At 36.5% G+C, this 13,358-nt stretch overlaps 4 protein-coding genes across 4 annotated transcripts; all 4 read right to left on the minus strand.

Annotated features, from left to right (window-relative positions):
* Positions 1 to 66: 66 nt before the first annotated feature.
* On the minus strand, positions 67 to 3,312 carry LOC119189870. Its single transcript, XM_037440551.1, has 3 exons — positions 2,724 to 3,312; positions 1,163 to 1,331; positions 67 to 480 (listed from the first exon to the last, which is right to left on the minus strand). Exons 1-3 carry the CDS (start codon positions 2,791 to 2,793, stop codon positions 354 to 356), a joined length of 366 nt encoding a protein of 121 aa, XP_037296448.1. The 5' UTR covers positions 2,794 to 3,312; the 3' UTR covers positions 67 to 353.
* Positions 3,313 to 4,005: 693 nt separating this feature from the next.
* Positions 4,006 to 5,708, minus strand: LOC119189951 (fibroin light chain-like). The gene is made up of 2 exons (XM_037440780.1): positions 5,344 to 5,708; positions 4,006 to 4,255 (listed from the first exon to the last, which is right to left on the minus strand). The coding sequence occupies exons 1-2, from the start codon at positions 5,533 to 5,535 to the stop codon at positions 4,160 to 4,162; spliced, it is 288 nt and encodes a 95-aa protein (XP_037296677.1). The 5' UTR covers positions 5,536 to 5,708; the 3' UTR covers positions 4,006 to 4,159.
* Positions 5,709 to 8,524: 2,816 nt separating this feature from the next.
* LOC119189950 lies at positions 8,525 to 11,002 on the minus strand. The gene is made up of 4 exons (XM_037440779.1): positions 10,990 to 11,002; positions 10,195 to 10,356; positions 9,373 to 9,560; positions 8,525 to 8,992 (listed from the first exon to the last, which is right to left on the minus strand). The coding sequence occupies exons 2-4, from the start codon at positions 10,306 to 10,308 to the stop codon at positions 8,692 to 8,694; spliced, it is 603 nt and encodes a 200-aa protein (XP_037296676.1). The 5' UTR covers positions 10,309 to 10,356; positions 10,990 to 11,002; the 3' UTR covers positions 8,525 to 8,691.
* A 97-nt stretch (positions 11,003 to 11,099) lies between these two features.
* On the minus strand, positions 11,100 to 12,502 carry LOC119189949. The gene is made up of 2 exons (XM_037440778.1): positions 12,432 to 12,502; positions 11,100 to 11,727 (listed from the first exon to the last, which is right to left on the minus strand). The coding sequence occupies exons 1-2, from the start codon at positions 12,476 to 12,478 to the stop codon at positions 11,145 to 11,147; spliced, it is 630 nt and encodes a 209-aa protein (XP_037296675.1). The 5' UTR covers positions 12,479 to 12,502; the 3' UTR covers positions 11,100 to 11,144.
* Between the last annotated feature and the right edge of the window lie 856 nt (positions 12,503 to 13,358).

Here is a 13,358-nt window from a genome sequence, read left to right on the forward strand (position 1 = left end):
CATAATCGGCACCATAATGTCGTAATCGATTTCTAAAGGTTTCGCCGTCACAACGGCTAAAAGATCTTTTGATATATTTCAATGTCACGTTCGCAATGAGTAGAAAATTTTATATCATTTCCAACATAATGTTTGGAAACCCTCATTCGGCTCGTTGTCGGTACATATGAGTATAACAAAGTTGCTTGTTGCCTTTTCTTCATGCTTTTCGACGTGACTTTTGTTAGAAAAATTTAGGACGGCGTTGTATAATTCATGATAGTCCTCTACATTTTCACTCATTAGTTTTACGGAAGGGTACGAGAATTTTTTGATTGTATTATTATTGCAAATTATATTTGGAGTGTCGAGTTTTACGACGCAAGCTTCAATTTCATATTGGGAGTGGTTTCTGTCGCTCCATATAATAAATACTGTGAAACCTTATTGAATGCAAATTTATAGAAATCAGAAACATTTAGGTTAACGATGTAACAATTTCTGAAAAAAGAAACACGCAATTGTAGAATAAAGAACCATTTACACTTTTTGTCCTAGAATGGCAAGACTGTATAGTACTAATTAAGTCCATTAAATTCTCCGGGCTGATGGTGAGCAAGAAACCCACAAGTATTTTACCCAACCCTGAATTCGCACTCGACACCTTAGATCAGAGGTTTCCGAACTTATTTTTCTCATAGACCACTTGCAAAATTTTGCAGGATTTTTTTGTTTGGGTTTCGTAGAGAAAGTGCATTATAACTGCCGCCTAGACATCACAGGAGGTTATGTTGGAGTCACCGTGCCACTACCGACCCCTATCACATTATCTGCCTACATTGATAGGTTGAGTCAAACCAACATTTTAGTACCGTACTATAAAACTTGATAAATTTTCGTGGACCCCCACTTATGAATTGTGGATCCTCATTTTTGTCACATCTACGTAGACCCCCATGAAGTCTCCCGTGGATCCCTGGGTGTCTACCTGGACCATTTTGGGAATCAATGCCTTAGAGGGACCAAGTTGTACTGCGCACGCAATTCAATTACACCACTGAGCAATTAAAAATCATAATATTTTGATTAAGTATCAAGAGTAAAATTGCTAAACATCTAAGATATAAAAACATACATTAATTTCTATATGAATCATGTAATATAAAAGATATAAGTTACTTACCGGAGCACCGTGGTTGCTGCAATAAGTCCCTGGACACCTCCAGGACATATATCATCGATAACTTCAACATCATCGGAGAATGTTTTAAATTGATTAATGTCTTGAGAGTTAGATGTATTAAGAAGTAAAATGAGTTTCTTATCTTTACAATTCTGTTTAAAGTTCTCAGCTAAAATAAGATAAATGGTTTAGAAATATATTGACATGTGAATTGCGTTGGCAACATATATAGTACAGTAATCGGCAATAAATTACTGTTGGTAGGTCTCTCATATGTGAGAGTCACCACCAGGTACCACTGCAATGTCTATTTTTGCCTCCAAGTAACAATGTGTAGGCACTGTTGTGTTCCGGTTTGAAGGACACTGTAGCCAGTGTAACTTTTGGACATAATAAGACTTAATAGTGTATGTCAGGATGACGAGTGCAGTGGAATACCAAACAATACTTTGTAATCGAAGGTGTTAGATAGTGTTTCAACTGTTTATGGGCAGTCGTATCGCTTACTATCAGGCGAACGGCAAGCTCGTCTCGTCATTCAAAGTAATAAAAAAAATATTATTCATTAGGTGTAGAAAGAAATATTTGTAAGATTCGGATAATTTAGCATGCAAACAGGCCCGTATTCTAAAACGTTACTTAGTTTAATAAAGAGCAATGCTATTATAATAAGTCTGTTTCTTAGTGCTTTCAGCATGACAGTCTTCGCAATGGGGCGCTGTGATTGCCTGATATTGAAATACAACTTTGCTTCAGTTTGCTGTTAGATAAATCTGAACAAAGCCAAAGAAAACTATGAGTGACAATACTTGTTCTGTAGCACTGTGCATACTGCATACTCATAAGTCATAGTATTGTTTGTGAATACAGGTTTTACATATTTTTTTCTTTGTTATAATAACTAGATTCTTAGTAGAAAATTACAATCTAGTATAAATTCTAATCTACTAACAAGCAATACAATTCCAGCTTCATTTTCTACGTTTTAAAAGTAAAATGTAAAATAGTGTACTCACAAATAGTGTACCTGTGTGACGTTTCTCAGTAACTTCTCGATTTTTCTAGTTATGCATTTATGTATCTTAAAAATATACAATCATTTATGTATATCTTCGTACTATTATTAAGTAACGCATTATATACTTAGGCAGTGTGATTCATTACACGTCGGTTAGTAACAAGGCCCACTGTTCATATGTTTGCTATTTTTTGTGTTGTAATGCAAAAACATACTACAAATTTTGGTTGTTCTTTTATAATTAAATTTCATAATATGTAACGATATGTTTCAATTTAATCAAAGGTATTTGTTCATACGTTTTCAATAAAAAAATCAATCAATTCGTACGTAACACATTTTTTTGTTTGACAAGCTGACTTAAAGGTCTTTGTTCGCCTGTTTGTGCAGCATCTACTTTAAAATACTTAGTCCCTCCTAGGCCGCGGTCTATATGGCCTATTGATAAATACAACACCCTAAGTTCTAGGCCAGTTTTAGTTGTTAGTAGTTCAGTAGTTCTATATGCTTTGTTATTGTTGCTAAAACATGAGTTTTATCTACCTTTAGTACATTTTGGAGCTAATCCATCTGCAGCACACAAAAACAAAATTATTAAACTAATAGTATACATATTTGAGTTTTACATTTGTGTTCACTTCTAGTTACATACAATAACTGAACGGGATGTTTATTTAATTTTGTTGAGGAAAAATATTTAATATTCAATATCCTCATTTGGATGATTTTTAACAAGTGACACAATACTTTATAATTAATAATACATTGTTACAATAATACATCTACATATTTTACTAGTTTCTGTTCGCGGCTTCGTCTACGTGTAAAGGTTTTCCCGGGTAAATGGCCCGTTTTATATTTGTAAAGACTACAAACATCATTGTTTAGAAAAGTGAGAGGTATATGTCCTTGGGTTTTGGACCTGCAGACAGACCTTCGTCTCAGCAAACCGTTCGAAATAAGTTAATTAAGAAATAAAAAATATTTTCAATAGAAAACAGGATACATCTTTATTTTTATAATCTTTACCGAAATGAAAGCCAGGTCAAGCCGTCATATCCTTGTAAAGTACAATCTATATATATAAAAATGAATTGCTGTTCGTTAGTCTCGCTAAAACTCGAGAACGGCTGAACGGATTTATCTTATCTTGGTCTTGAATTATTCGTGGAGGTCTAGGGAAGATTTAAAAGGTGAGAAAATTCGAATAATTGCCGGGAAAATCCTCAAAACAGCATTTTTCTATTTCCCATACAAACGTTTTCTAAATAAAATGGAGAGTCAATTTGTAATTTATTACCGCTGCATAAAGTTCAAATTCGCGTGCGCGTTGGAGGATCTAATATCGCGTTCTGAAACTCAACAAAAGTGAAAGTGAATCGCGAACGCGACAAAATTTCATAGTCTCAAAATACATAGTACATAAATAGTGGTCGGCTTCGAGAAACTCAATTTTAGCTAACTTCAGTTGTTAATATAATATATAACTCAAAGGTGACTGATAGTGATATATCAAGGAACAGCCCAAATCATTGGACGGATCGGGCTAAGACTTTACATGCATAAAGCTACTATGACGTAGGCATCCCCTAAGAAAGGATTTTGATAAATTCTACCCTTAAGGGGATAAAATAGGGATGAAAGTTTGTATAAATGTTCTTAGATTTTTGACTGATTGAACTGAAATTATAGATTGGGGATAAAATTAGTTTGAACCTATAAGTACCGGGAAAATATGTAGCAAGACTTTTATCAAACAGTGGAATTTTATCCTGAAAACACCTTCACGCGGGCGAAGCCGCGAGCAAAAGCTAGTAATGATATAATTATATACATTTAAAATTTTATGTTGTCCAAATTAGAATAAGTCTAAATTTATTAATAATATTTAGAATATCAAACCGAATACATATTTCGTTATATGGAGCCAAAAAGCATATTTGTTACAACATTCATGTATATTTTATTAGTATGTTTGTTTATAATTGAATTCTTTCGGCTGCCCGCAGAAGTGCTTTGTTGGCTGAGGCGGCGGCAGCAGATGCGTCGTACCCGCTAGCGACAGCTCTCAATAACTAAACAAAACACAAATTCATCACGTTGCTTCATTAAACAATAAAAGATAAATGATAATTTTAATAATTTTTGTAATTTTTTTTAAGAATTTAAAGAAGTTTTGAGGCATTTGTTGGGCTGTCAATTTCACACGACAAGTAACAAGTTATAATTAACAACTGTAAAAATATTGAGGTCTGTGATCACACAGACCGAACCGACACATTACCGATGATCAATTTCGGTAACTAAATACTACAAACAGGTTTGTTCGTCTCCAAACTTTAAGCAATAAATGACCTTCCATCAGCTTATGAAAATTAGATTAGCCTATGACGATGGCTTCGATTATCTGACTAAACTTTACACAATACGACCTCACCTTAAAGAAGGGTTTATAAAGTGAACCTACACACTAAGCTGGCTGAGCTGTTGGCTGATAAAATTTCCGATCATTTCGCGCCCGCGGTAAATAATTTATGTGTGTTATATAATGGATGTCTCAGTATTCAAAGTTGCGTTAATGATGAGATTTGTATTCGTCTGCCAAGTTTCAATATGCCGATCTCTAAATTCGCCGCAAGTGGCACGGGCCCTGGCTTGTCCCCCCCTAGATCCTGGGCTGCATAATATAATGAAGTAAAATAGCTAGGTTATCTAGAAAACCGACGAGCAGTAAGCTTGTTGCCTTTTGTGTTGAATGAATTAAGTAAACGCACAAATGAAAATTCCTGCTTTTCTAATCCCTATTTAAGACTAGCTGCTGATATGATTCTATTTTTGTGTAAGTTTACAGGCCGTGAATATCATAGTTGATCCACATATTAAAAAATCACTGTTATCAGTGTTAAATAGCACATGTTATTTACAGAGGTGAGTTCTTTGCTTCAAAATCGTGATAAGATTGGCAAATCATATTTTTTATTTATAAAACGTGACATCTTTTACGCATGAAATAACGAAAAAAACGTTTGACACAATTCGTTTTCGAGTCTTCAAAACACTCTCCTCAACATTATAAATTTTAGATAATTTATTATTGAAGGCAGAAGAGGATTTTTTCTTTCTTTCTATATGACGTTTTGGAAGGTTTCTCTAAAATACTCACGTTAGATGTGGATTCTCCAGCTGCTTCCAGCACCTGAGCTACTGGTGGCAGCGACAGGGCGGTGATGGTAGCTCCTACATTGTTGCTGCGACTGTTAAACGCGTAGTAAAGGCGTTTGGCTGTGCAGTATTGTTCATGGATGAGGCTGGAAGACAAAATGTTCAATAATGATTTCTTTACGCGAATTGACATTAAAATAAAACTATTTTGCCCATTTGTATCATCTCATCACGCATACAATATAAGTGTGACTTAATTTGGCACACTTCGTTTCAGTTAATCTAGCATTAACAGAAACGAAGTATGCTAAAAGCGCGCCTTTATAAAGCGGCGATAGCCTAGTTGGTTGTAAAACGGACTGGTGAGACAAATGTCCGCAGGATCAAAACACAAGGGTACCCACCTCTGACTTTTCTTAAATCGTGTGTGCATTCTTTGTGAATTATCATTTACTTTAACGGTGAAGGAAAACATCGCGAGGAAACCTGCAGACCTCAGTAATTATCTGTAATATTTTTTTGTGAAGGGTAGTCTACCAAGCCGCACTATGCCAGCATGGTGGACTAAGGTCTAATCGTTCTCAGTAGTAGAGAAGGCTTGCCCAGCAGTGGCACGGTATATAATATAGGATTTTATAAAGCATCTAAAAATATTTGACGAGGAGACTAAACTGCTAATCTGATTGTTATCGCCAGGTGTGCCCATAAATAGCAGCGATAGCATTTAATTCTTTCTTCGTCATGATACAACAGATTTTAAGGCTTTTAATATATATTTTACCAACCATAATAGTTTTCTACAATCATCATCACAAAACCCATCATATAGTTGTATATTTCCTCATATTCCTTTTTAGTTCCACAGAGCGTTGCGTCTGTACCAGATCTCACATCCGACAGAGAAAAGATCAGCGTTGAAACTATTGCAGAATCTTAGAGCTGTCAATCAAAAGGCGATGAAATATTTCTTTTATACGCACGAAAAGGAAAACAAACATTTTTGTAAATTTTCGATTCGAAATAGCATACCTGAGATAATCGAAACCTTGATTTACGCTCGATATGGCGGAATGTTGTCTTTAGTACATCGAAGAACTAAATGATTGATTGACTCCGCCCTAGCCGAATTTCGGCCACGACGGCCATTCTCTACGGAGATCAGCCAAATAGTATATATAGATATTATAGTGCACAAGTGTGTGTGCACTCTCTATTCTTTCACCCTCATAGTTCGGTGAGACGGCGATCCGATAAGACCGGAGAAAGATCAGGCACAGGATCAACAGTTTTACGTTTTTAACAGAATATAAGACATTAAAATTAAACTATTTTTCGAATTTTATCGTGGCCTTTGACTTGGTCAGCCTTCGTCTCTCCAGTGACTACGAAGGCTGCAAAGTCTTCGAAACGTCGGGAGAAAATTAAAGTATATAAACCGCGATAAAATTCGAAAAATAGTTTATAATGTCTATTATTCGCGTAAACATAAGAAATCATTAAGAGCATAAATAAGATCGGCGAAATGCGCTCTAGTTGCAGCTCTTAATTCTTCCAAGATGAAGTCGTGAGTTTGTTGTTTATTATTAATAAGTCGCAGCGGCGAAGGGTCCATATAATCCGACTCCTGTCAGCTTCCCTTTTGTAACTTATGTAAAATCTAATAATCATTAGAACTATTAGTTCTTGTATTAAGTCGTGTCGGGTTCCCTTTTGGAAATGTTCACCTTCACCGATGATAAGCCAATATTTTCAGATTCGTTCGTTCGTGTTCGACCTGCCCGGGCCGGCGCTGTTCACCTCCCTCGCCGACGGAACCCGACGACGATGAGTTATACGACAAGAAGCACATCAACTATCTCAAAGAGTTGATTAAAAATCTCGGATAACGTTATTGTGTTTCTTATATAATTTAAATTAATGACTAGTTGATAAATGGCAAGTTTTGTCCCTTAATGGAACCTTACGTAGATAGTGATATGGGTATGAGAACTCCTCTAGCCACCTCTAACAGAAAAAGTCGTGGTGTTCTCTATGAATGAAGGGATAAGCAAGCTGCTTACCAAAGGTTAAGTAAGATTCGTGAGTGTCGATAGACAGTGGTATCATCCTAGAACTTTGAAGCACTGTGGGGTACGACACTGCACCTTGAAACAATATTATACCTATCCCGTAATATTTAGTTATTACACAGCCTACAATGCCTTTTAAACCGGCAAACAATTTTGTTGATTCGCCGGTCACAGCTCGGTGTCATAAAATGCGTAAAATGGCGATCCTGGTTTACAGAAGTTGTTGTGTGGTTGTGACGGCGCGATAGTCTTTAAAAAAGCGCCATTATAAATTCTAAGGGCGCCATTAAGCTTACGTTATGCAAATAATACAATTAATACAGTATTATCCTTATTTATTTCGACGACATATAAATACCCGGGATAACATTTTGCTTAAATTCTTTATACATAAATTTATCCAATACAAGTAAAAATAACGCGAATTCTAATTAATTTAGACGGCTTAATTATAATGTCCGTTTCAATAATATTGTTATATTTATCCTTATTCATTTTCTGTACAATTACGTGCAAACAAAACGAATATTTCGTCGAAAATTTTAAGTTGCGTCGTAGTGGGCGCGTTTGAACGCTTCTTCAAGACGCAAGGTACACGCACAATGCACATAGGCGCTGGAGAGGGATGCTAAGGGGTCCCCCATCCGTAACAAATCATAATAAAATGAACGAATGACAATGGGAACTATCGACCATAGAGGTTTTATTATTATTTAGTATGTACAAATACCTTTACTAAAAAAATTCAAAATAATGATGTTATGTAGTACCTACTATAGTGTGTAGATTGCAGTTGCATCTCCCTAAATACAATTTTGGCGACGCCTATATACACGCATATTACAAACCATATTGTATATACACATATTGCAAAAGGTCGTAGTCAAACGCGTAAGAGCACAATTAAGTTTTTTTTTTATAAAATCAATGTTAGTTAACACGTATTTCAACGGGCAAGAAACGCCTGTTCTACCTCGCCAGACAGAGAGCGTGGCTTGTAATATAGCACGCTGAGAACTAAAGTGACCTAGCCTAAAATTTTTATATTTTCTGATTTTGTTTAAAAACGTGTGGTACTTTTTTTAATACCTTGTGTACTCTTGTATATTATTTCATTTTAGTAAAAGCCAATTTCTCAGACTTCTTTATCAAGTTTTGGGGAGATATCATTAAAGGAACCAGTATGTCCAGAGCACGCGGTCACCACTCGAAGTGCATATCACACCTAGCCACGCTCTGTCTGGCGAGGCTTGACGGAGCCTTTATTATTCAAGGTTTATCTACCGCCGTATGTTAAAATCAAACCTGTAGTAGAAAATGGTCGCCACCAGACCACACGAAGCGATCACAACGAAAACTATCATTATGTTCAGAAGTGTATGGTCATCGCACGGGTTGTGGTAATCAGTTCTTCTAAAAGAGCAACTAGTCATATCTTCACGCCGACGCTGTCTCTTATAGTGGGTGGTCACTTTACCATCCATAATGGTCATTTCGGTAAAAACTTCTCGCGGGCTTTTCAAATGGACATTTACTTTGGCGCCTGATGATAGTTGCTTCCGTATTTTGTTAGTTAAATTCCTGCAATATAAATTATTTATTTGTTTGCTGACAAATACAGGGTTGTTTTGGGAAAAATTCTAAGATAGAAGATATATTAATCAATTGTAATAATAGGTAATCTCAGAAAGTATTACATACAGACAATATTTATATATTTTTGCATTACGTATATCGTGTATTTAGTAGCGAAATTCCATATATTTCGGGGAACAATTCTGACTGAATTACATTTACATATGTTCGACATTAGGTTAGAAATATGAAAATCACTAGGGTAAGTAATAAATGTACATATATGAACTTGTCAGATTTCGACACATGTCTAGGCGGGAATGTCTTCTTCGTTAACTATTCTCCCAGTGATAAGTAAATGAGCATTATTTAAAAGATTGTATTACCAAAAAAAATATTTTCTTTCCATTTCATTGTATCGACGCAAAATTCTAGTATAAGCGGTACGAATCATTTTAATCGCCGTAATTATACTATTCTTGTATCGTATATCATTCAAAATATGTTGAAGCGTATTGGTCATAATCTGGTTGTTTTCTGGCTCCAGAAATATGGAGTAAACGTCACCCATAGCCTAAAACAAATACGTGTTTTCATTACAAAATGGCGCAATAAATACAGACTTACAAAAAGCGGCGTTTTGAATGTTTACGCACAATTTCGTACATTTGCACTATTAAAAGATTTTTTGATTCTATAAGTTGAAGTTGGGGAAGTATGAAATCTTCGTGAATTATTTCTTGTATTAGCAAAGGAAAGCAGCTAGAAGAAAGCTACATATCTAAGAAATCTCTATGAGAATATTGGAGCATTTAAGACCTCTGCCTATGCATAAGCGGCGATAGCCTAGTTGGGGTGGAACGGACTGCCCAGACGAATGTCCGCAGATTCAAATCCCAAGGGCACACATCCTTAACTTTACTAAAATGATGTGTGTATTATTGGTTAATTATCGCTTGCTTTAACGGCAAAGGAAAACATTTTGTGAAAACCTGTATACCAGAGATATTGTCTATAGGATTTTTGAGGGCGTGTGAATCTGCCAATCCGCACTAGGCCAGCGTGGTGGACTAAGGCCTAATCCCTCTCGATCTACTATGTTCCTCTCCTCAAAGACCATTGCTCAGCAGTAGAACAGTATATAATATAGGGCTAATATTATTATTATATTTGTTATATTAGACCTAAGCCAAGCATTAGCATCACACCCCAGTATCTCCTGTTAACATGAAACCTTTGAAGATCCATGACGATAGAAAATTATACCCCGTCCAAACATGTGAGGCTTGCTGTTGTAGAATTCTAGCGTTGTTTTCGTCCATATTTGCGATGAACACCCTTCCGTCCGACTTTTTAAGTGATTCCAGCGCCTGTAACAAACAACTGCTGGTACACATACACAACATCATGTATTTATCCCCGAAGGGGTATGCTGAGGCCCAACCAGGGCACCCACTTTTCGCCAAGTGTGTTCCGTCCCATGATCTGATAGGGGGCGAGCCTGTCGCCATATTGGGCACAAATTCCAGACTTCGGGCTGATACTGAGCAGAAAAACTCAAATATCACTTTGCTTGACCCAGGTTTCGAACCCAGGACCTCAAAGCGCTGTCGTACCGCGCATGCAGTACAACTACGCCACCGAGGCAGTCTGCAACAACTGCTGGTGGTGGGATATATTTTATATCCATCCAGATAACGACAACCGTATAGGTGTTGCAACCGCCATAGTGGCACACGTAAGTGCTCCGCGTTGCGGGATCAGCCTGTGTGTATTCGGTTCCATCAGCCGACATAATTGTGTCAACTGCCGTGGGGTAATCATCTCTCGTTGGTCGATTTATTGTTGGACTCCATTCCACTTACCATCAGGTGCAGTGGTCACTTTGTCTTGCACATATAAAAACACTGCAAAGGATAGATGTATCGAAAGAATTTCGGTACCGAAACTCCTTCGGTCTCTTTTGTACATGGCGATTAAAGACCTGTTAAAAAGTGTCTTACCTCAGTAAAGTTACATCCCTCTTGAGGGATTCATGACATTTTACAACTGTATAAGCAAATTAGTTCTCGTCAAACAGAGCCGTGACTTCGTTCAAATTTTTCACTATATGCTGCATTATCGGAGACGACAGCCACTCTAGTCCACCCAACACTCTTCAAAACTCCACCAACGCAAGTTTATAATGGTCGCATTTAGTCATTGTCACGTAATTATGAATTTTAGAAATATTTTCATCATAACACGGAGCTTGATACAGCATAATCGGCACCATAATGTCGTAATCGATTTCTAAAGGTTTCGCCGTCACAACGGCTAAAAGATCTTTTTGATATATTTCAATGTCACGTTCGCAATGAGTAGAAAATTTTATATCATTTCCAACATAATGTTTGGAAACCTCATTCGGCTCGTTGTCGGTACATATGAGTATAACAAAGTTGCTTGCTGCCTTTTCTTCATGCTTTTCAACGTGACTTTTGTTAGGAAAATTTAGGACGGCGTTGTATAATTCATGATAGTTCTCTACATTTTCACTCATTAGTTTTACGGAAGGGAACGAGAATTTTTTGATTGTATTATTATTGCAAATTATATTTGAAGTGTTGAGTTTTACGACGCAAGCTCCAATTTTATACTGAGAGTAGTTTCTGTCACCTCCATATAATAAATACTGTGAAAGGTTATCGATATCAAATTTATAGAAATCAGAAACATTTAGGTTAACGATGTAACAATTTCTGAAAAAAAGAAACACAATTGTACAATAAAGATACACTTACGTCTTTTGTCCTAGAACGGGAAGAATGTTGGTCCATTTCTTGATGTGTGATACGGTCCATTAAATTCGAGTCTCCGGACTGATGGTGTGCAGGAAACCCAATATCACTTTACCCAACCCTGAATTAGCACCCGAGACCTTAGAGCAGAGGTTCCTGGACTCATTTTTCTCATAGACCCCTTGCAAAATTTTGCAGGAATACTTATTTGGGTTTCGCAGAGAAAGTGAATTATACCTGCCTAGCCATTACAGGAGGTTATGTTGGAGTCACCGTGCCACTACCGACCCCTATCACTATCTGCCTACATTGATAGGTGAAGTCAAGCCAACATTTTAGTACTTTACTATTAAACTTGATAAATTTTCGTGGACCCCACTTATGAATTGTGGATCCTCATTTTTTGGTCACGTCTACGTAGACCCCCATGAAGTCTCCCGTGGATCCCTGGGTGTCTACCTGGACCATTCTGGGAATCAATGCTTTAGAGGGACCTTAAAATTCTAAGAGTTTTACTGCGCACGCAATTCAACTACACCACTGAGCAATTAACAATCATAATGTTTTGATTAAATATCAAGAGTAAAACAGCCAATCATCTAAGATATAAAACATACATTAATTTCTATATGAATCATGTAACATAAAAGATATAAGTTACTTACGGGAGCACCGTGGTTGCTGCAAGAAGTCCCTGACACCTCCAGGACATATTTCATCAATAACTTCAACATCATCGGAGAATGTTTTAAATTGATTAATGTCTTGAGAGTCAGATGTATTAAGATAAAATGTGTTTCTTATCTTTACATTTCTGTTTAAAGTTTTCAGCTAAAATAAGATAAATGGTTTAGAAATATATTGACATGCGAATTGCGTTGGCAACATATATAGTACAGTAATCGGTAATAAATTACTGGTGGTAGGTCTCATATATGTGAGAGTCACCACCAGGTACCACTGCAATGTCTATTTTGCCAAGTAACAATGTGTAGGCACTGTGGTGTTCCGGTTTGAAGGACATTGTAGCCAGTGTAACTATTGGACATAATGAGACTTAATAGTGTATGTCAGGATGACGAGTGCAGTGGAATACCAAACAATACTTTGTAATCGAAGATGTTAGATAGTGTTTCTACTGTTTATGGGCAGTCGTATCGCTTACCATCAGACGAACGCAAGCTCGTGTCGTCATTCAAAGTAATAAAAAATATTATTCATTAGGTATAGCTCTATAATAGATCCAATATTCATCTATTACAAGCGAATCAAATTAGCACCGATCAGCTAGGCATATTTTTGGCATGAAAGGTATAGAAAATTACTTTGTTAGCTTAATATGTTTGTCGGTGTAGTATTAACATCGAATATTTCTCCTACGATAAGCACCAGATGTACTTTTTATGTGCGATTTTGTCTGAATAATTTTAGACTCGAACTAAAGAATAAATGTCATGTTCATCACAACTGAAATTACGTAGATGTCATGTAGTGGTAAAATGCGGACAAATAACGGAACATGTTAAGCAAAACCAAATACAATTACGGTAACGCATTCTAGAACCATTTATAGTTGTCAAATTCTCTTTTTT

The sequence above is a fragment of the Manduca sexta genome, chromosome 20 (genome assembly GCF_014839805.1).
Source record: "Manduca sexta isolate Smith_Timp_Sample1 chromosome 20, JHU_Msex_v1.0, whole genome shotgun sequence".
NCBI lineage: Eukaryota > Metazoa > Arthropoda > Insecta > Lepidoptera > Sphingidae > Manduca > Manduca sexta.